This window comes from Coturnix japonica, chromosome 1 (assembly GCF_001577835.2).
Source record: "Coturnix japonica isolate 7356 chromosome 1, Coturnix japonica 2.1, whole genome shotgun sequence".
Lineage (NCBI taxonomy): Eukaryota > Metazoa > Chordata > Aves > Galliformes > Phasianidae > Coturnix > Coturnix japonica.
Genome location: NC_029516.1, coordinates 98,335,450 through 98,362,268, shown reverse-complemented (window position 1 = coordinate 98,362,268; position 26,819 = coordinate 98,335,450). Strand labels below are relative to the sequence as shown.

Here is a 26,819-nt window from a genome sequence, read left to right as displayed (position 1 = left end):
GCGCTGCGCACGTGACGAGCGTTCCCTTCGATGACCTCATCCCTGGTGTGGGATGACGTCAAATTCAAGATGGATGGAATCACGGCGGCGGCAGCAGCGCGCGCGGCCGAACCGTGACCGGCGGCGCCGAGTGGGGCCGGCAGGGGGGGGCGCGGCCGCCGGCGGAGCGGGTGAGTAACGGCCGCGTCTCGTCGCCCGTTTCGGGGGCCGCCCGCGCCGCTTGGGTCTCCCCGTGTACAAAGGCGTCTTTTCCTGACGTAACTCTGAGGTGGTGGTTTTTTTTTTTCACCCCCACCGAACGGGGCCGCGGTCCCCGAGCGGAGCACGGCGCCTGCGCCGGTTACGAAACTCCCCTTCCCTTCAGCCTCGCGCACGCGCCCTGCGCCGCGAGGAGGCGGCGGCCGCTCGTTGAGCCGGCACGCAGCCGCCACATAGGCTCGGCGCCACGCTTACTGCGCATGCGCGGCCCCCCAGCTCCGCCTCCATCCTGCCTCCCCCTGCCGGAGCTGCGCCTGCGCACAGGCTGTGCATGGACGGGGGGCGGTGCCGCTGTGAGGGCGCCGAGTGCGGGGCCATGAGGCGGGAAGGGATGTGGGGTGCCCTGCTTCCCTCAGGGGCGGTTGGTGGGCTGGTTCGGATGGCAGGTGCCGGTTGGGGCGTGTGGAGAACGGGGATTCCATCTAGGTTGAGAGTTTCAGGCTGGGAAGGAGTTGGTGGGGCAGGTCCGAACTTCTCTTTTATGTAACTTCTTCAGCTCTGCTGAGAGGGACCTGGGCGTCCTGGTGGACGACAGATTGACCATGAGCCAGCAGTGTGCCCTTGTAGCCAAAAAAGCCAATGGCATACTGGGGTGTATTAAAAAGAGCGTGTCCAGCAGGTTGAAGGAGGTGATCCTCCCCCTCTACTCTGCCCTGGTGAGGCCTCATCTGGAATATTGTGTCCAGTTCTGGGCTCCCCAGTATAAAAAAGACATGGATCTCTTGGAAAGAGTCCAGCGGAGGGCCACTAAGATGGTGAAGGGCCTGGAGCATCTCCCCTATGAGGAGAGACTTAGGGAACTGGGTCTGTTTAGCCTTGAGAAAAGAAGGCTGAGAGGGGACTTGATCCAGGTTTATAAATACCTGAGGTGTGGGAGCCATAGTGGTGAGTCTGGTCTCTTTTCAGTAGTGCATGGGGACAGGACTAGGGGTAATGGGATGAAAGTACAGCATAGGAAGTTCCGCACAAATGTGTGCAAGAACTTCTTTACAGTGAGGGTGACGGAGCACTGGAACAGGCTGCCCAGGGAGGTGGTGGAGTCTCCTTCTCTGGAGATATTCAAGACCCGCCTGGACGCCTACCTGTGTGACGTGGTGTAGGGAGCCTGCTTTGGCAGGGGGGCTGGACTCGATCATCTCTAGAGGTCCCTTCCAGGCCCTGCAATTCTGTGATTCTGTAACTCTCGTTATTTGTCCTGACTGGATGTGGCTCAGGTGAAATATCACAGCTCTGAAACACTTCCATCGCTATGAGTCGTTTTTGCAAGGAAGGGCATAGTATGGAACTTCCAACAAGCAGTGAACAAGCACATCATAATAGCTAATGGCACTCGGGGCCCTGGGCAACCTGATCTAGTAAATGTGTATGTTTGGTGGCCGTGCCAGGCAGGGGGGTTGGAACTACATGATCCTTGAGGTCCCTTCCAACCCGGGTCATTCTGTGATTCCGTGACTCCTCTGAAAGCTGTCCTGTTCGTGGGGGAGAGGCTGGCTGTAGATAGGTAGATAAGCCATTGTGAATTATATGATCTTACATTTTATTTCTCAAGTACAACAAAGGTCTTGTAGTTAATACACTGTTGAGTTTTCATCTTTAAAGCAATATTACTGTGGAAGTACAGCTTGTGGGTTTTTTTGAATACATTTTTACATAACAGTGCTTTCGATATGACATCAGGAGTAGTAAATCTGTACTGCACATAAAAGAGAGCTCTGTGCTGTATCCATTTTACCTGAAGGCTGATGGTTACTATGTTCTGTTCTGACTTTGCTCAAACTGACAAACTAACTGCTTTGACTAAAATTTTCCACCAGCCCTATGATGTTCTTTTGGGGGGGGGAGAGGGAACTTCTTAGCAAACCTTAGCAACCGTTTTTATAAACCTTGCTTGCAAAACACAAATGATGTGGCTATCTCTCTCTCTCTCCCTAATAGGATCTTGCACACTTCTCTCTCTGAATCTGTTAGTATAGTCATGACAGAGCGTTGTCCTCTCAGAAGAACATGTGGTGTTTTCTTCCTATGGAAAATCCAACCAGGATGGCTAGATGTGAGCATTTGTAGGATTTACATGTCCCTCAGTGAGGACTTGAGGGGAAATATCACAACCTTTGGAGACTTCAGCTATGGGAATGTGTGCCAGAAGAGGGTTTATCAGGGGTCTTTTCAGCTGTGGGCTTCCCAGAGTCTGCTGGATCCAAGGTCACCCCTGTGGATGAAAAGTAAAGGGGTGACTGTATTATTTTTTATTTTTCCCTCCAGTGTATTCTTGCTCTTCTACTAATTTCAACATTACCTTTGATCCAAATTGGGAATCAAGTCATTATAAGTTTGGTGCTTTATTTAAACGCTTAGCGTAACTAATTAAAGAGAATTAAACAGCTGGTGCTGTGATCACGTTCTCAGCAGTGACTGGCTCTGCTTTCCTTACAGTTATTTGCTGTCAAGCAGAGGCATGCCAAAGTTTGGGTTTAAATGGACAACTTGACCACTGCTTCAGAAGCCATTGTGCTTCATTGAAGTTGTTTGTTTTTGAACTTCGGTAGTTGTGAAGCAGTTACCATTTAAAAACCTCAAGTAATTTCCATTTCTGGTTTTCCAGGTTTTGAAAGCTGTTCTGTCTACAAAGTAATGATAATCCTGGTCTGTTAATGAGTGTGGTCTTACAGGGGGCAAGGAGGAGGAGCTGGGTAGGGGAAGTGGGGTTGTAACCACCACAGTTTGTGCTGCACTGGGAGGTGCAGACTTGTGAGTCATAGGCCGTAGTTGCAGCTGTTTTCAGCTCTCTGTTAAAATTAATTGTCAGCTTCAGAGCAAGTGAACTGCGGCCTAGTGAACGCTGCTACACTGAGTGGTCAGAGAACCTTGGAAATGTTGGCTTCGTCATATTTTGCCCATCATTAACAGTGGCTGAAAGGAGTTTTTTGGGGGTCACTTCAGTGTGTGAGATACCTGCACTCTATGAATCTTGAAAAATAACAGGCTGTTCACTTGGGATTTTCTAGTTTCAGTGCACACTTTAGCTATTATAGTAGTTCAGTGTGCTTTGAATTAAGTGCGCGACTTTTTATTCCTATACTTTTATTCTTGCACAAACATTAGTGTAAAACAGTAGGTTTATAGGGACTGTTCTTACATGGGTTTCCTTGCAAAATATACTAAGCCAGTAAAAAGCACCTTTGTATTAAGAGAAATATTCCCATGCTTATGATGATGGTTTGTCACTTTCACTATGCCAGCAGATTTGAAAGCAGTGTGTAAGTAGAATTTTATTGTGAATTAGACCAGTTAAACAAAGAGCGGCTCATCCAGCAAAGCAGGTGACCAGATATTATTCAGCTCGCTAAGTATATCTCAGCATTACCAATAAAATAATAAATTCAGCTTGTAGGAAGAGTGCAGCCATCCAGCTTTGGCGTCCATTTCCCCTTCTTCACATTCTTGATTTCATGCATCTCTTATTTAAAAAAGAAGAAAAAGAAAAGGAAAAAAAAGTCAGATGAAATATTGCTGGGGATGAGCTTTTTGTTCAGGGATCGTAGTGTAAGTTCTGCCATCAAGTCATGGGGCTTTTCCCATGGGATTTTGATGGCGGTGTTAAGAAACTCCTAAGAATGGAAACTGAAGACCGCCTTAGGAAAAGGGATTTTAAAATGCATTGATTTTTATTTGCAGCAGTCTGGATGGTGAGCCTCGTACCTTGCAGTTGAGGTGCTGAGGCCAGGACAAATATTGTATCAAACCATGGCTAATCTTCATGAACTCTTCCAAAAAGAATGAGAAGATCTCCCAGGCAGCACGCATTCCTGCCCTCTCCCTTACATCCAGTGGTTGTGCAATCTCCTGGTGAGCTGGATCAGCTTGCCAAGCCGACAGTGAACTTGTCTGTCCTTAGAGGGGGAGGAGGTGCAGACTGATCCCTTCAATCCCTGATTAGATTGGACTGAGACTAAGGTGAAATCACACCCTTAAGTGCTGCTCGTTTGTAAACAAGAATGTGAAGGGCATTGTGGTGGTACTCAGAGACTTTGTAGCTTGGAGCTGGGTTGGAAAAGTGATGGGTCTGATCTGAGTGTGAAAAACAGTTTCTGATTCCTGAACATCTAATCTGTGTTAGGATAATTGTTAGTCTGCCTGCAGCGCAGGGCAAAATAAAGAGACTGCAGTAGTACAGAAATTCTTCTTTTCCTGTCCTTAAATTTGTGCTTCTGTTGATGCGTGTGTGTCAAATAGTTGGAAATTAATAGATCAGTTTCACGCATAAATATATTTTTCTTCTGATTTTATGCTTGTCTTCCTGAATCACCTGGCTTCTGACCTACTGTCTTCATAGACTTTTCAGTGCAGCAAGAGATCGCTCAAATATTTACTGAGGAAAAGAAAATTACAATCCTGTTCTATAGGCTTGAAGCTTTTACTCTCAAGTTTTAGTTATATGTCTGTGAAAAGGCATTTGACAAGCTGTAGTCAAACTCAAATAATAAAATCCAGCACAGGACAGTCAAGAAGAAGTTTAAGCAATGCAGGTTTCTTTTGCATCTGGTCCCTTGATTGATAATGAGGCTTCTTTCCACTTTGGGTCTGAAGCAGTACATGAACAAGGAGAGCCATCAAAGCCTCTGCAGAGCACTCACAACCAGGCACAACTTGCCTGTGCTTACCTCATGACACCACAGGAAGCCTCTTTGTGTTCTTAGGCTGGGCCTCACCATTCATATCTCTCTGCGTTTTAGTGGGTTTCCTCCTGCCACGGTTATACGTGTATTTCTCTGTTAGAACCACTGTTAAGTTTCTCTCGTTGTCTGTTTCCTCTGTGCACACATCTTCTTTCCCTGTGTTTTCTAGTTCTAACTGCAGTTTATCAGCCCTGGCGCGTTCTTGCTGCAGCACTCTGTCCTCAGGTGTTTTGGAACAGTCTTTCCTACCTCCACCTCCAGGACACTATTGATGTAGCTTTAGCTGACACCTATGTGGACGTGGTTATAATGGAAGTCAGCAGGCAACAGCAATGTCTTATTCCAGTTACGTGTTTACAAGTATTAGTTGTTGTGATGAACTTTTTTGTATATCTGGCTGATTGCATTTGTAAAATTTCAGACTAAGTGACTTCATTGCTTCTGAAAGTGAAGTTTCAGATGGCAAAGCTGATTGACTTGCTGACAAAGAACAGGCAGTTTCACTGCTTCTCTTACAGAAGCTCTGATGCATCTGACCTCTGCATGAGCTGATTATGCTTCTCACCTCTAAATTAGCAAATATATAAAAAGTTGGATTGATTTATTATTCTTTCTCCTGCCTTGTTTTAGGGAGCTGAATCAACTTAGTAGGAGGTCACTGGTAAAAGGTAGAGGACCCCAGGGCTGGGAGCAGGAGGCATGAAAGTGAGGGACAGAAGATGGAAGGGGATTTCGCAGTGTGATGGCAGGGAGCTGGTGAGAATCAAAGAACCGCTGAGCCAAAGAGAAAGATTCTTCACCCTTCACTTGTGAAGAGCTTTTGTGAGTAGAGACTTTTTTTTTTTTTTTTTTTCAGTCATTTGAAATAGTGGGGGTATCTTTTTCTGTCCTTATTCAAAACAATTGCTCTTGTCATTATTAACTCGTGTCAAATGTGGTACTTCAGCCTCTGAAGGTTGATATCAGTAGAGGGCTGTTGAAGATTTGACAGTCAAATCTCTTCCTCATCTCCCAAAGGTGCTCCGGTTGTGCCTCCCTCTCCTGGATCTGGAGGCTCGCTCTCACTGAGGACCAGTAGCACATAAGACCAGAGCACAGACAGTGAGAGATCTGGTACATTCTGTCTCCTTGACATCAGGGAACAAAGTAGGAAGTAGCTTTGTTTTTAGCTGGTACTGAAGAGAGTTGGAAAAATTGGTTGGAAAATAATAATAATTAAAAAAAAAGGCAGATTATCAGGAAAGGGCTTAAGCAGTTAGAGGCAGAATAATCTTCAGCTGAGGAAGTATGATTCTTCAAACACCTGGAATCAAATCTGTTGTTTACACGCTGTTAGGCATGCCATTTATAAAGGGGTTGAGTGCTGTCAGCCTTACGTCAGCTTTAGTGGCACTAGGAACCTCTTGTCTTCCCAGAGCTGCTCCACTCCCACAGTTTGCTTTCTCTTCAGTTATGCCAATACAATTGTCCCTGGGATTGAGCGTTACTATGAGAAATGACCAACATCTGAAAAGAAATATTTGTTCTCTATGTATTGTCTGACCTGTTCTGTAACGCAGACCTGCAAATATTTGTTCTAGCGCAGCTGCGGGAGTTGTGAGCAGCAGCATGCAGATAGGATGAACCAAAGGGAGCAGGAAACTCCCTGATTAACTTTGTTACTGAGAACTGTTCACGCAGTTAAATTTTAGTATGTTGTATGTTTACACTAGTGATCTTGTGGGTTTTTTGTTTTACTTTTTAAATCTGTGTTAAAGGCTTTCTGATGGCTTGTGTAAAAGTGTTAAAATAGTTCTGCGTGACTGGTTCTGGATTTGTTTTTTAACATACCGTAACTTGTTTTATTTCTGATCGTTGTCTTTAAAGGCTGTGGAGCTGAAAGTCAAACTCTAGAAGTAGGGAAGACCAGGATTAAAGCTGCTTTTGCAGGATTAATTTGGTCCCCTGCCAGTTGTGTATGTTGCAGCCTTGGTTACTGTTAAAGTGCCAGTTGCACCAAAGAGGTCTGCCTCCTTTGGCGCACAGAAGAAGCTGTGCTCTGCAAATGAAATGCAGGATTGTACTAGGATGCTCTTCTCTGTCTTGTGTAATGTAGCACATTCAAGGTGTCCTATGAATAAGGAGGAGTATATAGGAAGAAAAATGGGGGCTGTTGGATTCTGTTTTAAATGTGTGGATTTCACACCAGTCTATAGAAATAGCATTACTGTGTTATGATGAATAAAGGAACACATAGTAACTGCACGGTGTTTATTCTTCAGGTGTCTTACAGAACACTCAAGGCCTGGGTAAAGCAGATTAAAATGAAATGTTTGAAAATACTTCAGAACATTTGACCGTCTCCTACCCAGCGTGTCCTTGAGGTATGGGTTCATTTGCAACTTTTAGTAGGTGTTTCTACTGCTATATTTTAGTTCAAGTTTCTTTCAGAAATACATTGTTTTGTTATCTCTGTAGACTAATTTTATAGAATCATAGAATCACAGAATCACCAAGGTTGGAAAAGACCTAAAAGATCATACAGTCCAACCGTTCACCTATTACCAATAGCTCCCACTAAACCATGTCCCTCAACACAACATCCAGTCTTTCCTTGAACACTCCCATGGTCGGTGACTTCACCACCTCCCTGGGCAGTGCATTCCAATGCGTGACCACCCTTTCTGAGAAGTAATACTTTCTAATGCCCAGCCTGGATCTCTCCTGCCATAGCTTGAAACCATTCCCTCTGGTCCTATCACTAATGACACGAGAGAAGAGGCCAACCCCCAGCTCACTACAGCCTCCCTTCAGGAAGTTATAGAGAGCAATAAGGTCTCCCCTGAGCCTCCTCTTCTCCAGGCTGAACATTCCCAGCTCCTTCAGCCTCTCCTCATATGGCCTGTGCTACAAAATGTTAATTTGTGACACAGACAAACCATTTGAGTGTGCAAACTCTGTTTAAGGTGAAACTAAAGGGAAAAATGCACCCCTGGAGCACTTGCTAATATTTCATGTGTTAATGGGTGCACAGACGTGCAGGCTGGACTAGGGCCATTCAGGCACCACCACTTTTCATTATAGAAGTGTCCAAAAATAGCTCAATCCCCCCCCCCCCAACAGTACTTTTAAGTCAAACATAAAAAAACAGAGCAGATGGATTTCTCACGTACATAGAAGCATAACTGTTCTACCTTTTTAGAGAGAGGAGTGGAGGCATTATGCATTATAACTATTTGAGGTGAATTAAGGATAAATTAGTGTTAATGAAATAATGCTGCAAGATGCTGGAACACTCCATTAAGAGGTGGATTTGAATAGGAAACAGAATTTTGCTATTGCCTTGATACTACACACTCATCTTGTAGTTTCAGATGCAGAAGTGGTAGCTCAGTCCTGTGATATGACCAGTGTCCTGAGACTTTAAGTCATCTTCTCAGCATTATCAATTCAGACTTCAGTCACTTACTGTGATTGAAGCCCATTGACTGCCAGATTTCTCATTCAATAATTACAGGATTATAGCTTCTTAATTTTTTCTTTTGATAAAATTGTCAGCTTTGATTGAGAATCAATGAATAGTGAAACCTTTTTGTTACCGTAGCATATATCATATGTAAATACTTTAAGTCTCTTAAATCAGCTGCAAAAAAATTGCTCTTAACAGACAAATCATTTACTTGTTTTTCATCACCATAGAGGAAAGTAGTTAAAAATTTGTACTTCAGGTTGTCTTAAGCAGAATTGTAGGAGTGTCCATGGCAACAAAATAAAATTGGATGTTGCTGATTTTTGTGCTTGTGTACGTGTGCACTGATATATAAAATTCAATCCATATGACAGAAGTTGTTTGCTCAGACTAGTTTAAAACCTGTTTGTCTTCTCTTGTTAAAACCTAGTCAGGAAAAGCCTGTTGAGTTATGGAGGCATTCTACAGTACAGAGTGGGCTGTGTTTTGAAGTAGTGTGGGGGTTTCTGCACTGCGGTTTAATTTGTGTTTGTTATACTCTTGGATGCATTTGGGGGGTAGGTAACTGTAGGTTATGGGTGTAAAGTCCACATATAAGCTAATGAATAAGATGGAGAATTCAGTTAACTGATTATTTTCTAGCAGGAGCAAAATGCTTCTATGATAGCTCAAGTAAAATTATGAGATTTCCAAGAAACCAAATCTTGTTAGCGCAGGTATAAGAATTAATACATATTTCCTAGCTAGAAGTGTATGCATGTTAATACTCATTAAATATAAGCAGGCGTAATGAATTAGTCTAGATTACCGGCCATAATTCTGCCAGTATTAATGTCCTTTTCATCACCTTATAAAAAGTAACAGCAAAAACCTTTTTATTTGTTTAGTTAGCAGGAGACTGTCAGGGTTGCTTAACCTTACGAAGTGACTTAGTATAACTAACTTTAGATGTGTGTCCTTGCTGTGGCTGGGATATAGTTAATTTTCTTCATGATGGCTGGTTATAGTGTTGTGTTTGGATTTAGGATGAGAATAATGTTGTTAGCACACTGTTGTTGTAGTTGTTGCTGAGCAGTGCCTGCACAGAGCCAAGGACATTTCAGCTCCTCATGCTGCCCAGCCAGCAAGAAGCTGAGGGTGCACGGGGAGCTAGGAGGGGGCAGAACCAGGACAGCTGACTCTGGCCCACATGGATGTCCCATAACACGTGGTGTCAAGCTGAACAGCAGAATTGGGGGAGCTGGACAGGGGGACGGCTGCTTCTTGGGGACTAGCTGGGTGTCAGCTGGTGGTGAGCAATTGCATTGTGTATCACTTGCTGTCTTCTTTTTTTTCTTTTCTTTTCCTTTTTTTTTTTTTTTTTTTTTTCCCTTTTGCTCCTTCTGTCTTTACCCTAACCAAGGAGCTCTCGCATTTTTACCTTTTTAATTTCTCTCCCATCCCACACCAGTGGAGTAAGTGAGCGTCTATGTGGTAATTCTCTGCCCAGTGGGCTAGACCACAACAGTATCTGATTCAAAAGTTTATTGAAGTAATTGCCAAGATTGAATTTTCTTAAAGCCAAACTTGAGAAAAAGATGATCAACTGAATTCTTTAAAAGGAATTCCTTCTTGTAGACAGCTGTGCTGTAGGTTGAAAACACAATACCCCTATTCCCCAATTAAATGTGTTATTTTTAGTGCGAGATCAACAGAAAGCATATGAAAGTGTTCTGTAGCATGAGCTGCTTCTAATGCTTGTACATCTGCTGAAGCAAACAATATTATGTTAAATCTCATAACTTTCCTCCAAACAAGCAGTTTTTTTCAGCAGCACTGATAGTCATTTAGCTTGTTTATGAAATACAGAGAAATTAGTTTTATTTACATTATCTCTAACAACTGTCTACATAAAGCAACATAATTTTTTTTCTTATTGTTCTTTTTCAGGAACATCAGAATCATGGAGGGGCTCTTGCATTACATAAATCCAGCACATGCCATTTCACTTCTGAGCGCACTGAATGAGGAGCGTCTAAAGGGACAGCTATGTGATGTTGTTCTTATAGTAGGAGATCAGAAATTTCGAGCTCATAAAAATGTTCTAGCTGCCAGCAGCGAATACTTCCAGACTCTGTTCACAAACAAGGAGAATGAGTCTCAGTCAGTGTTTCAGCTTGACTTTTGTGAACCAGATGCTTTTGATAATGTGTTAAACTACATTTATTCTTCATCCTTGTTCATTGAGAAAGGCAATCTTGCAGCTGTTCAAGAACTGGGCTACAGCCTTGGAATTTCCTTTCTTACAAATATTATTTCTAAGAGCCCTCAAGCTCCCTTTCCATCTTGCCCCATTAAGAAGATACTGTACCAAGATGAAGATGAAACTAGCTCTCAGAAGAGGAGTGTCATTGTCTGTCAGAACAGAAGCGAAGCACAAGGAAAGAGTATAAATCAAACACAGCATGATTTAAGCCATACTTCTAAACCTTTACCCTCCGCTGCTATCAAAACTAGCATTAGAACACAAGTAGCAAAGCCAACTGAAACCCTTCACAATTTGTCGCTGACTGAAAGGAGATGGCTGAAAGAAAACCCTGTGAGCTATACTAAGTTTCACGAAACTTCTGGAACTGCAGAGGATCAGAGCAGAGGTGGTTTGGTGAAAAGGAACACAGTGTTGCCTCAAAAACCTTTAGCAGAGAAAGAAATTGCAAGTGATGAGCCAGGAAGCAGTAGTCAGCTTTTAAGAGGAAAGGCTGCAGAGTTATCATTAAAAAGACCACGACCGCCAGTCTTATCTCTACGTGGCTCATCAGAATCTACATTTTTGTTGCGAGAGGCAGGAAAAGGAAATGGTCAAGGTGAAGATAGGAATTTGCTATACTACTCAAAGTTAGGACTAGTAATCCCATCTAGTGGATCTGGTCCTGAAAACCAAAGCATTGACAGAAGTGGTCCACTTGTAAAAAGTCTCCTTCGACGGTCACTGTCCATGGACAGCCAGGTTCCTATTTATTCACCTTCTGTTGACCTAAAACCTTCGCAGGTATCATCTTCCTCCTCACCAGGAACTACTGATTCCCAGAAGATATTTAATGTTTCATCTCAAAAGTTGTGCTTGAAAGAGTCATCGGAGAAGTTAGTCTTAGATGAAAAGCCACAGGTAATGCACCCACATCGCCTTAGGTCTTTCAGTGCCTCTCAGACAACTGATAGGGAAGTTTCTTCCCCTCTCACAGAGGTGCGAATAAAAACTGAACCTAGCAGTCCACTTTCAGATCCGTCTGAAATAATAAGAGTTACAGTGGGTGACGCATCAGTATCTACAAATAAAGACTTTCCTTTTAAAACTGAGGATGATCATAAGGAACCTAGTAGACTTCCAGCAAAAAGAAGATTTCAAGCTGATAGAAGGCTACCATTCAAGAAACTCAAGGTGAATGAAGAGGGTTCTCCTGAATCGGAAGAAAACTTTGAGGAAGGCTCAAGCCCTACGCACCTTGATGCTGATTTTGCCGATTCTGATGTCAGTAAAGATGAATACAGTGAAATGGAAGAAGCAAGACCAAATAAAAAATTTAAATGCAAACACTGCCTTAAAATTTTCAGGTCAACAGCAGGTCTTCATCGTCACATTAACATGTATCATAATCCAGAAAAGCCCTACGCTTGTGACATATGCCACAAGAGATTTCACACGAATTTCAAAGTGTGGACACACTGCCAGACACAACATGGAATTGTGAAGAATCCCTCACCAGCTTCCAGTTCGCATGCTGTTTTGGATGAAAAATTCCAAAGAAAACTCATTGATATAGTGAGAGAGAGAGAAATTAAAAAAGCTCTAATAGTTAAACTAAGACGTGGCAAGCAAGGTTTTCAAGGACAATCTACTTCACAAGCACAACAAGTCATCAAAAGGAATTTAAGATCAAGAACCAAAGGAGCCTATATTTGTGTCTACTGTGGAAAAGCTTATCGTTTCCTCTCACAGTTCAAACAACATATAAAAATGCATCCAGGAGAAAAACCAATTGGCGGAAATAAGGTTCCTAAGCAGAAAGACCATATTCATATTGAAAGTCCTGTAGAAAACAAGGAAGTTTATCAGTGCCGTCTCTGTAATGCTAAGCTCTCTTCACTTATTGAACAGGGAAATCATGAGCGACTCTGTAGAAATGCTACTGTTTGTCCTTACTGCAGCCTTCGATTTTCATCCCCGGAGCTGAAGCATGAGCATGAAAGCAAGTGTGAATACAAGAAGCTTACTTGTCTTGAGTGTATGCGCACCTTCAAATCATCCTTTAGTATTTGGCGTCATCAGGTTGAAGTTCACAATCAGAACACGATGGCTCCATCAGAGAACTTTTCTTTACCTATCCTGGATCACAATGGAGACATAACTAGTTCATCAAGATTGCCTCCTCAGTCAGAATCCAATAAAATAAACAATTTTGCTGCGAAAGAAGATGGAGTTTTCAGTGACTCGTCAGAACAGATTAATTTTGATTCTGAAGATTCCTCCTGCCTGCCTGAAGACTTAAGTGTTTCCAAGCAGTTTAAAATTCAAATCAAGGAAGAGCCTGCAGATGATATAGAGGATGAGGTCACTGAGACAAGCAGGGAACCAAAGGAAGTAGTCTCCAATAAAGATGCTGGTTTGTGGCCCTGTGAAAAGTGTGGGAAGATTTTCACTGTACGCAAACAACTGGAGCGCCACCAAGAGCTCTTATGCTCTGTGAAGCCGTTTATTTGTCATGTGTGCAACAAGGCCTTCCGAACCAATTTCCGACTGTGGAGTCACTTCCAATCCCACATGTCCCAGGCTGCAGAGGAGTCCGCAAATAAGGAGCCCGAGGTATGTCCACCAGCTAATTCCCCATCACCACCACCTTTACCTCCACCCCCGCCACTACCCAAGATCCAGCCTTTGGAGCCTGATAGTCCAACGGGCTTGTCTGAAAGCTCCACTACTACTGAAAAATTATTTGTACCGCAGGAGTCAGATACGCTCTTCTATCATGCTCCACCACTCTCAGCAATCACGTTCAAAAGACAGTACATGTGTAAACTCTGTCACAGGACTTTCAAGACAGCTTTTAGTCTTTGGAGCCATGAGCAGACACACAATTAGCTTTCAGAGATACCTTAAAAAGCTGATTTGATGGAGGCTGTTGTCAGGATCTCGGATGTATGCCATGTAAACTTGAAACATAAGAGGATCAAAACAACAGCGATGACAGAAGATTCTGAATTTGTGATGCTGCTTGGATTTGGAGGTTAAGGTAAACTAACTTTGTTAGTAGGTAGAAAGCTGGGTAATTAAAGATAATATGGACTGGGATCTAATAGTAACAGAATAATTTTGATTTCATTTAACACTGAAATGCAATCGCATCTGGATTGTATGCATGGATCTTCATCCTGTGATGTTGGTGTGTGCGTGTGTATTATATATAGAGTTATATATTAAATGGAAGAGCAACAACATTTTGGATTCTAACTGTGAGTTTATAGTGGTGAAATACTGTAACCAACTTCATTGTTTGTTGTTTTTTTTTCCTTAAAGAAACCAACACAGAAGCTCCTTATAAATAGCTGCCATGTACTTGCAGTTAGAGAGGAAGTGGATGGAGTGTCTTAATGTATTGACTTAGGTCTTAGAGATCTTTAGCAATAACGAATAAACCTCATGTTTCAGTAATCCCAATATTATTGGATACGAATGTTTGATATTTTAAGGGAACATAAAATTCTTTTGTTGTTATATGGAACTTGTGCAAATTAAAGTTGAATTTAAAATCAGCAATATTATTAATAAGATTTTATATTAAAAAATAGCAGCAAGCCTGCTTTCAGCCATTTAATGATAAGTTTCTAAGGAGAAGTGGGGGGAGGGGGGTACGTCGCTTTATATAACGTCCCAAAGACTAATTTACTATGGATATTTCAGTAGCTAAAGTCATCGTATTAACAGCCATCATAATGCAGATGTTACAGTTTGTAATATGAACCAAGGCTGAAAGGATGTCAGATACGTTTCATAGTTTTGTTTCTGCTATTTGTACAACTGTTTGTAATTCTAACTGCAAAGGAATGTATAACTATTAAAAAAAAAAAACACAACAAAAAGAGCTCGTTAAGGGATAGAAGATGACTTGTGTTCCTACGCTCAGTGATAAGCTTGGCCATGAATACAAAGATAAGTTTTAACATAAAGTAAAATGTAAATATTTATATAGACATCTGTATAAATGAAGAAGTACGTATTTGAAATTTGTATTAAGCGTGCATATCCAGCTCAAGGCAGAGGAAAAACCATCACATTGCTATCACTGTATTTTATGAATACAATGCTTAGAATGTTTCTTTCTGCTGCTTCCTATCCTTTGTGGTACTGTGTTGCAATTTTCTTATCTGCTGAAAGTCATGAGAATAATGTGCTGCAGATACTTTATGCAGTTCCATTGTTTTACCACAAGTCACAACTGGAGCATTTAGTAAAAGCAGAATCATAGATATTTACCAGAAACTACAGCAAGGGTCCAAAATTACTCTGTTCAAGGAAATGTTTACCAATAAGTTGTGGTAAATTAAGTGAAAAATTGTTGTGCTGGAATTTAAACTCCATGGAGTAGTGCAATGAACAGCGAGAACATCAGTGATGCAAATGGTATTTATGGTCCTGAAGACTTTACCCTGGAAGCTGAGGGACTGGGGTTGCAACCCACACTATCTAGTCAGAGCCCAGTCTTTGCTCACTGAGAAGAGCAAGAATTTGGTCACCAGTTTCAGTGGGAACAGGGGTGAGTGAGGCATTAATTCTATTTGGCTCTAATAGTGCTTTTTTTTTTTTTTTTTTTTTTCCTCAGCATCCTACACTCAAAGTTAAAAAGTATTGCTTGCTCATACCACCATTTAGCAAAATAAAGCGCCTGTGTAGCTCTTCAGAATCTGAGGATGAGCACCCTCGTTTAGGCACACACTGGGAAAGATTGTTCTCTGTTGCAGTCCAAGTGTGCCACTGTTAGTTTTCTCCTAACAGAATTGTTTAGTTTTTTTTCTTTCAGTTAAGTTGAAGTAGGCTCAGAGTGGACCAATGACTGTTTTTTAGCTACCAAAAAAAAACCCAAAACAATGTTATCTTCAAGCCTCTCGGTTCGTTTCTTGCTGAAAATATAAAATTGTTGCTGAACATCCTTTTTGTGCTCTTCCAGGCAAACTTGATCTCAGTTTAGTCATGTTAATCTGTGACTATCAGTTAAATTCTTAGAAATCCTGATCAGACTAAATTGATTTCTTTCAAGCAAGAGAAGTCAAATGCTTACTGCATTTAACCTGACTTAACAAAATGAGAAAAGCCTAAAGACTTGCCAGGTGTGCTTTAACTGCATTTAAGAAATGTGTGCATAGAAAAATATGAAGATGTTCTTGCAAACTGACGCCTAAGTTACTGATGCCTAAGTTTTCACCAGTTATTCCTCTTTACAACAGCATAATATTTCATATCCAGCCTTTCAAAAATCAGGGTACTTTCTGAAGGAAAATGGCAGCCAGTCAGTTGTGTTACAGTCATCAAACTTCCAAGTGGGAATCTGATACACGGTGTGATAATTAAAGAAACCCTCACTTTAAAATCAAAAGCTCATACAGTATCTTTGAAGAAACGTTGAGCTTCTCCCTAGTATGCTATGTATTATATTTACAAAGGAAAAAAAGTTGGGTCTGAATAGCCTCTTTCTAAGCTTTTCTTCAGATTTTCTTAAGTTCTCATTTTAACTTTAAGCGTGTTCCGTGTTTAGTTTTGCTTTTTAAATTCAGTTCCTCTTCGTAAGGAATTAAGGATATCTGAAGTTTAAATATGAGATGTTTATATAGTAGTTCTGGTTTTCTATTAGCTTTTATACAGTACTTTAAAAAACCCTTGATAGAAGTGTTTATTTTGGAGGATAAGGAATAAATATGCTTCCACTTATATAACTTTAATATATGTTTAAAAAGTTAAATTATGGAAAAAAAATGTTAGTTGTTTGTTTATAAATATCTTCTGAAGAGTGTCTAGCTTGGCCACAGCCAAAATAAAAGGCAAATTTATTGATACAAGAACCTGTCCTCATCATATTTTGTTTAAACTTGTAATTGTGTGCTGAAGCGATGCAAATATAGAGCTCTTGCTAAATACAAAAAGGGTTTTTTTCCTTTAAATTTGTGACAGGAATTTGCAGATGTTTTAATATATATAGATTAGAATTTTTACTACTTTCCTTGTTGGTTGTTTTTTATAGTTTGTCAGATAAATCTCAGAGATCTATACTGCTTCAGTGGAAGTACAGTGATCTATACTGTTGCATTTAAGACAAGCAGGGTTCAGCCATGAAATGTATTTTGGTTTGGGACTTATTTTTCCTTTGAGGCACTGTGCTGGCAAGGTCTGAGCATGTGATTGAGTTCCAATGAGATCGGTCTTAACTTTGTTTTAAAAAACATGCAAAGGTTTTTTGATAAATTGGGACCATAGTCACCCACTGAAAGTGAGAAATGACCATGGCTTCATTCTTTATGCTCGAGAATGAAAAGTTAAAGTGAGTTTTCCTCTGTATAAAAACTGTATGTACACCTAACGTTTAATTCTGCAGTCTTAGAAAAATGCAGGACAGCAACCAGTAATAATCTACCTGAATTTCTGTAAGACCTTTGATGTGGTCCCCCACAGTGTTCTTGCCACTAAAGTGAAGAGGGATATATGTGAGGGTTGGGCAGTTTGATGGGTAAAGAAGCGCCTGGATGGCCATGTGCAAAGAGTTACAGTCAACAGCTCATTGTCCAAGTGTAAGCCAGTAACAAGTGGTGTCCTTTGAGGGTCCGTATTGGGACCAACACTATTTAGTATCTTCATGGATACTGAGATTTCACAGGGATAGTGGGATTGAGTGCACCCTCTGCAAGTTTGTGTATGATGCAAAGCTACTCATCTTATTTTGTTGATAATTTAAGAGGGAAGAGATGCCATCTGGGGGTCCTTGAGGAGTAGGCCCCCTCATGAAGTTCCACAGGCCAAGAACAAGGTCCTGCATTTGAGTGAAGGCAGTTCTCAATTTCAGTATAACCTGGGTGATGACTGGATTGAGAGCAGCTCTGAGAAGGACTTGGGGGTTCTAGTTGATGAAAAGCTTGACACGAGCCAGCAGTGCGCACTTACAGCCCAGAAGGCCAACTGCATCTTGGGCTTCATCACAAGATGGCTGACCAGCAGGGCAAAGGAGGAGATTGTGTCCCTTTACTCTGCCCTTGTGAGGTCCCACTTGCAGTACTGCATTCAACTCTGGGACCCCCAGAACAAAAGACACATGGAGCTGTTGGAGCAGGTCCAGGGGAGGCCACATGGATGATTAGAGGGCTGGGGTGCTTCTCCTGTGAAGGCAAACTGAAGGTGGTGGACTTGTTCCATCTGAAGAAGAGAAGGCTCCAGGGAGACCTCGCTGCAGCCTTCCACTACTTAAAGGGGACCTACAAGAATGTTGGAGGGGGACTGTTTATGAGGCAGCATAGCGATGGGAGAAGGGGGAGAAGCCTTAAACTAAAAGATGATTGATTTAGATTAGATATTAAGAAAAATTTCTTACTTAGAGGGCAGTGAGGCACTAGCACAGGCTGCCCAGAGAAGCTGTGGATGCTCCATCCCTGGCACTGTTCTGGGCCAAGCTGGATGGGGCTTTGGGCAGCCCGGTCTAATGGGAAGTGTCCCTGACCATGGCTGGGGGTTGAAATCAGGTCTTCATAGTCCCTTCCAACTCCGGACATTCTATGACGCTATGATGCTTCTTGTACTTTATTACATTTTATTTTGCATAAAGAGAATAGAAACATCCTGACAGCTGATAAGCTTCTGAAGCAGTGGGTGACGCTAGACTTCTCAAGTCTTTCAGAATGGAGATATAGCCTTATCCATTAACCAAAACACACAGCTGTGAGACTCATTCCTACATTTCCTATTTATTCAACCATTCAGGTGACATCCAGTAGAATACCTTCTCCCTCCCCCCAGTAGTATTTGCGGGTTTGGTCTGAAGTTACACATACTCTGTTTTTGTTCCAAACTTCAAGTGATAAAACTAGAAGTTTCGCACATGGGATAAGGATAGACTTACGCTGAACTTCTTGGCACTAACAATGAGGGTGCAGATATCTGGCATGAGCCTGTAGGTCTGGCGTGTGCCTATACTGTTCAATGAAATTGTTTACATTTTCCTACCAGAAGATTTAGAGAAAAATCACAGTAAGGTTAGGATTTTTTCAATGTTGCTGTTGATTAATCAGTGTTAACTTTTTTAATTATTATTATTATTTTTTTGGTTGAACGCTGCCTGATAGTATTTTTAATGTCATTGATTCTTGTTTATTTAAAACAACTCGTGGAAAAACTGTACTATAACTGTTGTACATAAAGGGACACTATCAAGAGAAAGAGCGCATGCTATAAATATACTTAGCTGTATTAAAAATTCTTGAGATGAATAAATTCAAAGAAAACATGAATTGACTCCTAACACTTGAGCTAGTTGGGCATGAAAATACCTATGGAAGGCATTTTCCTAAATTGTTGCAAAAGTGCTGGAAAAAATAGATCTGAATTCTGTGGGTGGAGCTCACTGTTGTGTTGCATCTTCTCTATCCCAGAATAAAGGACTTGATGAATTTTCCCTTTGTTGTTCCTGTCAGTGATATGTGGTACCTTTTCAAGATACACGCTTCTCACTACTGTGGTGTGTTTAATTAAAGCGTGCATGTAAAAGCAGGGGAAAAAAAACCCAATTTTTTTTGCAGAATACATATAAAACATGCATTTTAAAGCTTATTCTTGACAGTGTCCCTTTTTAAAAAGCAGGAAAATGGAATCACTTGTAGTATTTGGGTGCGGGGAAGTAGTTTAATGCAGTTTCTAGAAATTGGAATTATCCAGTATATTTGCTATGGAATTTTCCAATTTGTTACACAAAATCACTTGTCATTTTAAAGCGTTATAGAGGTAAGGCAAAAGAAGCTGTTTTTTTAATCCTGTATACCTTACAGTCGTTGTATATCAATTCGATACACCAGTATTGGATTGTAATTAAGAATGGGTTTTTACTTTTTTAGGACAGAGACTTAATAGCTTAGGGTAACTTTTTCTTTAACGCAATGTAAATCCATTGCTGCTTTGTACAACTTTTTCTACTGTATGTTTTCTTTACTTAGATCTTGACTAAGAAATGTTGGCGTCCAATAAACTTACACTTTCTTTCTTTGGAATTACTGTGTTTTCTACTGGAATCTCTTGGCAAGTTGTGACGTTTTTGTGCATACCGTTGTGTCTGTGGGATGAGAATTTTGTTTGCAAAAGAGCTTTTTTTGATCTATTTGCTGAAAGTGAATGGTAGTTTTTACATTACTGAAATAAGGGCTCTTTGTTTCACGAAGTGCCCCTGCGCTGTTTGACTTGAAAATCCAAGGAAACCAACTGCTCTAGAAAGTCTGCTAAGTGCTTGAGTGGTGCTCATGTTCTGCTTCCTTCTCAATCAGTGATTCAAATAGGATTTGAGGAAGCAAGGTGACATCAACTGAGTGTCTCTTTCATCTAAAACTGAGTTCAGAGTTTGAACTTACGCCGGCAGGAATATTTATGGTATTTCACAGTGCTATCAGCAAAAGCAGTTTCCCTGCATGTATTTCCTTCTCCAAAAAACTGTGGATGAGAGTGCAGTATTTGGATCCAGAAAATTATATTTTGGGGGCACAGAGTTCCTCTCTTCAATGTGGCTGAGACCTGACTTTGGAAACTCTTTGCGCTGTATTCTGAATTTTCTATATTCCACATCTTCTGCCCTTTACCATTTTCCATTTACGGACTGATGAATTTAAATCACATTTAATAAGAAGAGCCACAGTCTCAAAAAGAGTTAATCTTTAATGTTTTTCCTTTGTGGGTGGGAAGGGTGAGGTTTGCAGTGAGAGCATGTGCCTAGCACTTACCTGATATTTTCACCTGTGTGCATGTGGTCTTGTTGTGGTTTGGGAGGGTCAATGGGTGTTGTGAAAAGCTCCAGAAGAGTTGAAGTATGGGGTCTATCAAATGGTCAGAATGAAGGGTTGAAAGGACTCTCCAGGGTAAAGAGGATTTCTGCCTTTGATAATCCTTAAACCTGTGAAAAGAGAGGCAAAGAGCTGACAGCCTGTTCCTCCATGGAGCACCATCCTGTTTGTCAGAAAGTAAGCGAGCTGTGGAAACAGACTGGGGGGAGCTGCTGTCTGACCCATTCAGAGAGGGGTGAGTTGCTGGGTGCTTGGCTCCCTCTTCTTTCTGCATAAGGAACTAACCTCCAGGGTTTATCTGGAACCAGTCAAGATCTACACACTGTTCCCCCTCTGTTACTTGTACAGAGTGGACTAAAATCTGATTAAATGTTGCATGGAAGATATCTGCTCTTAGACCCACATGGATAATGTTTCTACTTCCAGTTCTGAAATACTCTGGCAACAGAAAATTTCAAGGTGTTGGCTGCAATGAAACAGTACACCAAACTCTTCTGTTTGTATGTGTTGAAGGAGTACATGGAAAGCAAAGCCAGATTCTTTCTTTGATGTTGTCTCTGCAATTTTAATACAACTCAACTATATTTTAATGCTGTGGCATTCAGAACCTAGGATGGGTATAGCTCTTCAAGTCATGAAGCCTCGGCTGCATACATTGGTTTAAGCTGATACTCGAGGGCACAGGCTCATAACTAGCAACATACCATACACAACTGAAGGCTGCTTGAAGCCAATGAAGTTTAATATGAAGCAGCGATGAGGCAGTGTGGCCTGGTGGGATTACTAGCATCCAGAGATGCTTCTTCTGGAAGGAGGAGACTGTGCTGAGGTTTGCAGGCACCACCAGTGTGTGCCTGTAGGAACAAGAGGCAGTGAGCAGGAAGAGGTGGGAGAGAGAAGGATGACAACAGCAGATCATAAGATCCAGAAGTAGCCCTACTAAGAACAAGAAATTGGCCTCAGTTCTAAGGTGTCATTTGCAATTAATATCGCTCCTTGGCTCCTGCATTTTCCTTCCTTCGTTAATGAACAGCTAGGAGTCCCTAGGGTTTGACACCTCCTAAGCCTTTTTGGTTGATGAGAAACTGCATTCATTCCTTTAAGTTATAAAGTCTATCACAGAGGTTCTGGAAGAAAGAGTTCCCAAAAGTTACCACTGCTCTGCTGGTAAGGGGAAAGGTAAAGCCTTCTTCTTTGCATGGCAGCCCAGCGCAGCAATAGCAAGGCAGCTGCTGTTTGCTGCTGCCTCCTTTTCACATCAGTCAGCTGCAGCTAAATGCCACCAGAAAGAAACTCAGCTTTGTTAGCTTTCATTCAAGCCACTTGTTTCATCGTCAAAAGAAACACAACTGAAGCGTGCAAATGCTTTTTTTTTTAAAGAATATTAAATAGTGAAAAACAGCAAACTCACCATTACAGAGTCACACCGTAAATAAGTTTGGGGGAATAATCACTGATAGAAATGCTGACTTTTGAAATGAGATAGATTTCTGGGAAGTATAATACAGCCCAGGAGGCTCAGGAGAATTACATCAAGCCTTAGTTTTGCAGTAACAATCTTAGAATCTATTACATGCCTCTAACTCTGTACGGGCACTAGGAGGAGCCAGAAACTAATGACTGCAACACTACATCCAGCAGGAGAGCCCCACAGGAACGCAGCACAAAGGAGACCTCTCTCTATACGTATGCCTGTACATAAAAGTGTGAATGTGTTTAAAGTTGGCTCATGGCAATTTCTGAGTCTGGAGAAAATTCCTTGTTTGGTCAAATACTTTAGATTTTACTTTGTCAAATATTTAGACGTTCATCTAACAGCCGTTCTCTTCAGTACTTTTCCCACTAACCACAACGTTTTCTGCTCAGGTGACACATAGGAGCAGAGAGGTGAGGTGCATCTCCAGACTCTTCAGTCTTTGTCCCCCGCTGGAACTGCCAAGGCAGATGCCTGCTTACCTCAGTGGTTTCCACAGTGCAGACAGATGTCTGAGAAAACACAAGAGGATATGTTATAACACCTAACGTGATATCGTATAGCCAACTCACTTGCACACAAGGTGAACTCATGAATGAAGATGGTAGTAATCTGGTACTACTGGCGCTCTCTGGTGGATAGAATGTACTCGGCTCCAGTGGATGAAAATAAAGAATAAAAATAGCTGACGGCATCGGTCATGATCGCTCAGGTACAGACGGTGTACCCAGATGCACAAAGAAAAGCGGTTATAATACAATAGAATTATAAAAGACTTCTACAAGTAATGGAGGAAATACTTACGCTTGATGAATACAAGCACGGCAGTGTCACTGTTTCTGGTTTTGTTTGTTTTTTTTTCCCACACATCTAGGCACAATGGAATCTCAACCTCCGCAGATCACATAGAATTGTATGAGTTGGAAGGAACACCTAAAGGGGATCTGGTCCAGCCCCCTGTAATGATCAGGGACACCTATAGCTACATCAGAGCCCTGCCCAGCCTCACCATGAGTGTCTCCAAGGACGGGGCATCCACCACCTCTCTGGGCAACCTGTGTCAGTGCCTCACCATCCTTACTGGAAAATACATTGTTCTTTATATCCAACCTAAATCTCCCCTCTTTCAGTTTGAAACTATTTCTCCATGTCCTATCCCTGTTCTTTGAGGGTGAATGGTTTCCAATAAAATAGGTAATAGGTGAACAGTTGGACTGGATGATCTTTTAGGTCTTTTCCAACCTTGGTGATTCTATGATTCTATTCTATATTGAAAGGAATAATGTTTGGTCAAAATAAAACATTATGACCAATTTGTTTTGAAACTCATGCAATTTGCTAACAGTTACATTTAATGGGACATGGCTGTTTTTTCAAGATGTTTATTTTTGAGACTATACGTGTATATCAATAACATATGTAATAACAAATCTATAAAAGCAATTTCCTGATTAAATGAAAAACTCAGCTTCTGGCACTACGCCTTCTTAAGCACTTAAGAGATGTAGGCATTTGAGCAAAGAAGAACTAAATGACCTAAATGAAGTCTTTCTGCTGAGGTCACAGTGGAAATATAACATTTTTGTCATCAGAGATTGGTAAGCATCAATACGTAATAGACAGATCAGATATCTCCTGATCTCACAAATGAACCAAAAATAAGAACAACCAGTCAAACTGAAGTTCTAATGATGTCACCATCCATACGGAGCATGACTCCTTTATTAAGAAGAGGATGTTCTCTGCAGGTCAAGAGGTGTGAGGAGCTGTTCCCAGACAAGAGCTAGCCCCATACTAGCCACGTATGGGGCCAGCACCGAGCTATTAAAGCTTGTTTAGTCACACCTTTGGTTGCAGACTGCTGGCCATCTTCCAGCAAGGCTTCCCTGGGCATTTCACCCTGTCCTTGTCCCAGCCCTTTGCACACCCATCACTCTTTCTCATAGAGCTGTCACAAAACAGGGGAAACATTTCTAGTATATCAAGCCATGTGAGACAAAACAGCTGAATCTCACCTTGAAGAAGGATGCAGAAAACAGAATGGAGAGTAAGGGTAGGTCAGGATGCAGGAGCTCATCTAGCTTTAGGATCATGCCTCTCCTTGCCCATAACCCTTGAGCAGACTTGCAAGGGTCAGGCCTGTCAGCTGTCCCTGGCACAGCTGGAAGGAGTGTGGGAAAGAGGTTGAAAAGCTACATTTGAAAGGGATGATGGTCCCCTTCATTGAAGACCCAACCCAGAGGTCACATTCCATGTACAGAAATGGACAGGTCTACCTCTCCCAGTGGCTCTTGTCAGTGGAAAGCATGAAATGGCCTCATTTCAGGCTGACTGCTGGGCTAGCAAAATCTCCTAAGGAAGACATGGTTATAGGCACATCACAGTGAGAATGGCATCCCACCACATCCTGGGATGCTGGATAAAAGCCTTGCTGGGCAATGCAGTTTTGCCAAATAAGCCCCTCTTACACTTGTACTGCACTAACAAAACCCTTGCTTCACACTTCATGTTAGACTGCAGGAGGAGCCTCATTTGAATCTTTTCTTTCCTACATCTGCATGAAAATACTCTAGAGCTCAAAGAATTAGTGGGAAGTTTGAACTGCTTTTATCCCTGTGCATGGTTGCTGTGTAAGTGATCATTTAATTGCAGTAACTGTGCCTACAGTCTTGATTGTGTTTTTGTTGTTTGGTTTGTGGGTTGGGCTTCATTTACTGTTTTTTATTTGTTTGTTTTTGTTCTACTTACAGATTTAAAAATGAGATTGATGAAAAAAAAACCCACAAACGATGATCTCATCTTCCCTTCGCTTACGTCTGTGCCACGGGACTCAGGGTCACCTTCCACCTGAGCCCATCCTCCATCTGAGCGCACACTCTGCTGTGTCCCAGTCTAAGGCAGGGCAGGACCCTGGCACGTGCCATTCCCACCTTTCCCTGTTCCAGGTCCTTCCTGCTGTTCCATCCACCTGCAACAGACCCTGGACTTTACTATGAAACCTGTTCTACTTAGGCAGTTTTCTTCTTGAATTTCTAACAAAGTAAGTGAATTCATACCTCAAAGGACCAAAACTGGACATGTGATGGAACCGTGATGAATGATGCATCTGTAACTCTCTTGTTCAAGAATCCTTGTAAGATCAGGGAAAGGGGCTGCACCACAGGGTGGTGGGCATGGAACGGGCTGCACAGGGCTATGGGCACGGCCCCCAGTGCTGGAGTTCAAGAAGCATCTGGACACCATTCTCAGACATAGGGTTTGAGTTTTGGATGGTGCTGCATGGAACCAGGAGCTGGATTCAATCACCCCTGTGGGTCCCTTCCAGCTCAGAATATTCTGTGATTCTATGATGAACTCTGTATCATTCTTACTCACTTCACATTATTTCAAGCTTGTTTTGACATAATCACTAACAAAGATGCGTACCCGCTAATTAAAAGGAAAGCTGGGATTTGGGAAATACAAGGCTTGATTAACAGACAGCCCAGCAGCAAGTCAGAATCACAGTTCTCAGCTTCAAAGCACGACTAATTACTTCACTAATCACATCCCCAAAGCTATACTTTGATGAGTACGGATGCTCAGAGAGGGCTATTCCAAGTTCAGCGGTACATGGAGAAGGAAAGTAATTAAATATTAGCTAACACATAGCTTTACTAGAGTTTCAAAGAAAAATATGTCAAATATTTCTAGTAGCAAGACAGGGTCTGGAGAATCTCTTGCATGAGAAGATGGAGCCAGGGGCTTTGCAGAACTGGAACACAGGGGTTCTCACTGAGCACCAGGCAGCACTGCTGTGCTGTGTGGGTGATGGAGGCTGCCCAGAGCCTGTGGTCTCTCCTCCTTGGAGACCTTCAAACCCCAGCGGGACGCGGGGCTGGGCACCCAGCTCCGTGTGTCCCTGCTGGAGCCGGGGTTGGCCCAAATGGACCCAGAGGGCCCTTCCAGCTCCAACCATGCGGTGCCTCTGTACCGTACTCCCGTTTTCCTCCAGCCTTTGCTTCCAGTTGTGAATCCGCTTGAAAGCGCCAAGCAAACAGAATCACAGAATGACCCGGGTTGGAAGGGACCTCAAGGATCATGTAGTTCCAACCCCCTGCCTGGCAGGGCCACCAAACATACACATTTACTAGATCAGGTTGCCCAGGGCCCCGTCCAACCTGGTCTTGAACACCTCCAAGGACGGGGCATCCACAACCTCCCTGGGCAGCCTGTTCCAGGGCCTCACCACTCTCCTAGTGAAGAACTTCCCCCTAACATCCAACCTAAATCTTCCCTCTTTTAACTTAAAACTATTTTCCCCGTGTCCTGCTATTGTCAGCCCTTCCGAAACTATCGCTTGCCGTCAGGTCTGCCCGCCCGCTCCATTTCTGCACCCCGACATCTGCGTGCAGCCATGGGGCAGGTGAAGCAGCTCCCGGCGGCTCCAGTCCAGCCCCGGGCCGGGCCCCGACCTCCCCGTCCTGCCGTGGGCGGGGGCTGAGCGCGGCGGGGGCGGCGCGGCGCTGGGGCGCGTCCCCGTGCTGCCCGCCGGACGCGGCTGCCGGCTGGGCCCTGCGCGGGCTGCGGCTGCCGGGGAGGGGGGCTCCCATTATGGTCAGCCATGGCGTGGCCGGCGGGCGGGCTTGCCGAGCTGCGCTGGTACGCGCTGGTCGCTCTCTTCGTGGCCGCGTTGGCCACGCTGGCCGTTTACCTGGTGCAGTACGCGCTGCTGGCCCTGCGGCGAAGGAGGGGAAAGCGGCGGCCCCCCCAGCAGCCCCCGGCGGAGCCGCGGGACGAGCTGCTGGAGGAGGGCGGCTCGGCGCTGGCCTGGGCGCTGTCGCTGGGCAGCTGGAGGCGGCAGTGGCGGCGGGCCTGGGTGGCGGCGCTGCGAGACGAGGCGGCAGCGCGGGCGGTGAGTGCGGGGCCGCAG

General features: G+C 42.9%; 2 protein-coding genes and 1 long non-coding RNA gene across 11 annotated transcripts in view; 2 read left to right on the top strand and 1 right to left on the bottom strand.

Moving 5' to 3' along the window:
- The first annotated feature begins 57 nt into the window (after nucleotides 1–57).
- ZBTB21 (zinc finger and BTB domain containing 21) lies at nucleotides 58–22,402 on the top strand. 7 transcript variants are annotated; one of them, XR_001559317.2, is made up of 5 exons: nucleotides 63–170; nucleotides 5,565–5,756; nucleotides 7,196–7,297; nucleotides 10,312–13,649; nucleotides 22,300–22,402. XR_001559317.2 is itself a non-coding variant. In XM_015883052.2 (5 exons), exons 4-5 carry the CDS (start codon nucleotides 10,325–10,327, stop codon nucleotides 13,496–13,498), a joined length of 3,033 nt encoding a protein of 1,010 aa, XP_015738538.1. In that variant the 5' UTR covers nucleotides 63–170; nucleotides 5,565–5,756; nucleotides 7,196–7,297; nucleotides 10,312–10,324; the 3' UTR covers nucleotides 13,499–19,653. The 7 variants fall into 7 exon arrangements, 6 of the variants coding, with proteins under 6 accessions (XP_015738513.1, XP_015738530.1, XP_015738538.1 ...); XM_015883052.2 differs by lacking the exon at nucleotides 22,300–22,402 and having other exon boundaries at nucleotides 10,312–13,222; nucleotides 13,364–19,653; XM_015883018.2 differs by lacking the exon at nucleotides 22,300–22,402 and adding an exon at nucleotides 9,444–9,673 and having other exon boundaries at nucleotides 10,312–19,653.
- LOC116654374 lies at nucleotides 15,209–26,715 on the bottom strand. The gene is made up of 2 exons (XR_004309580.1): nucleotides 26,601–26,715; nucleotides 15,209–22,419 (listed from the first exon to the last, which is right to left on the bottom strand). It is a non-coding gene; the product is annotated as an uncharacterized LOC116654374 (long non-coding RNA).
- The window catches only part of C2CD2 (C2 calcium dependent domain containing 2), a 34,363-nt gene continuing 33,962 nt past the window's right edge, over nucleotides 26,419–26,819 (top strand). Inside the window, exon 1 of one of the 3 annotated variants that reach the window (XM_015883074.2) lies at nucleotides 26,419–26,819. In XM_015883074.2, the coding sequence (XP_015738560.1) occupies nucleotides 26,511–26,819 (309 nt within the window). In that variant the 5' untranslated portion in view covers nucleotides 26,419–26,510. The other 2 variants (XM_015883068.2, XM_015883064.2) reach the window with 2 other exon arrangements.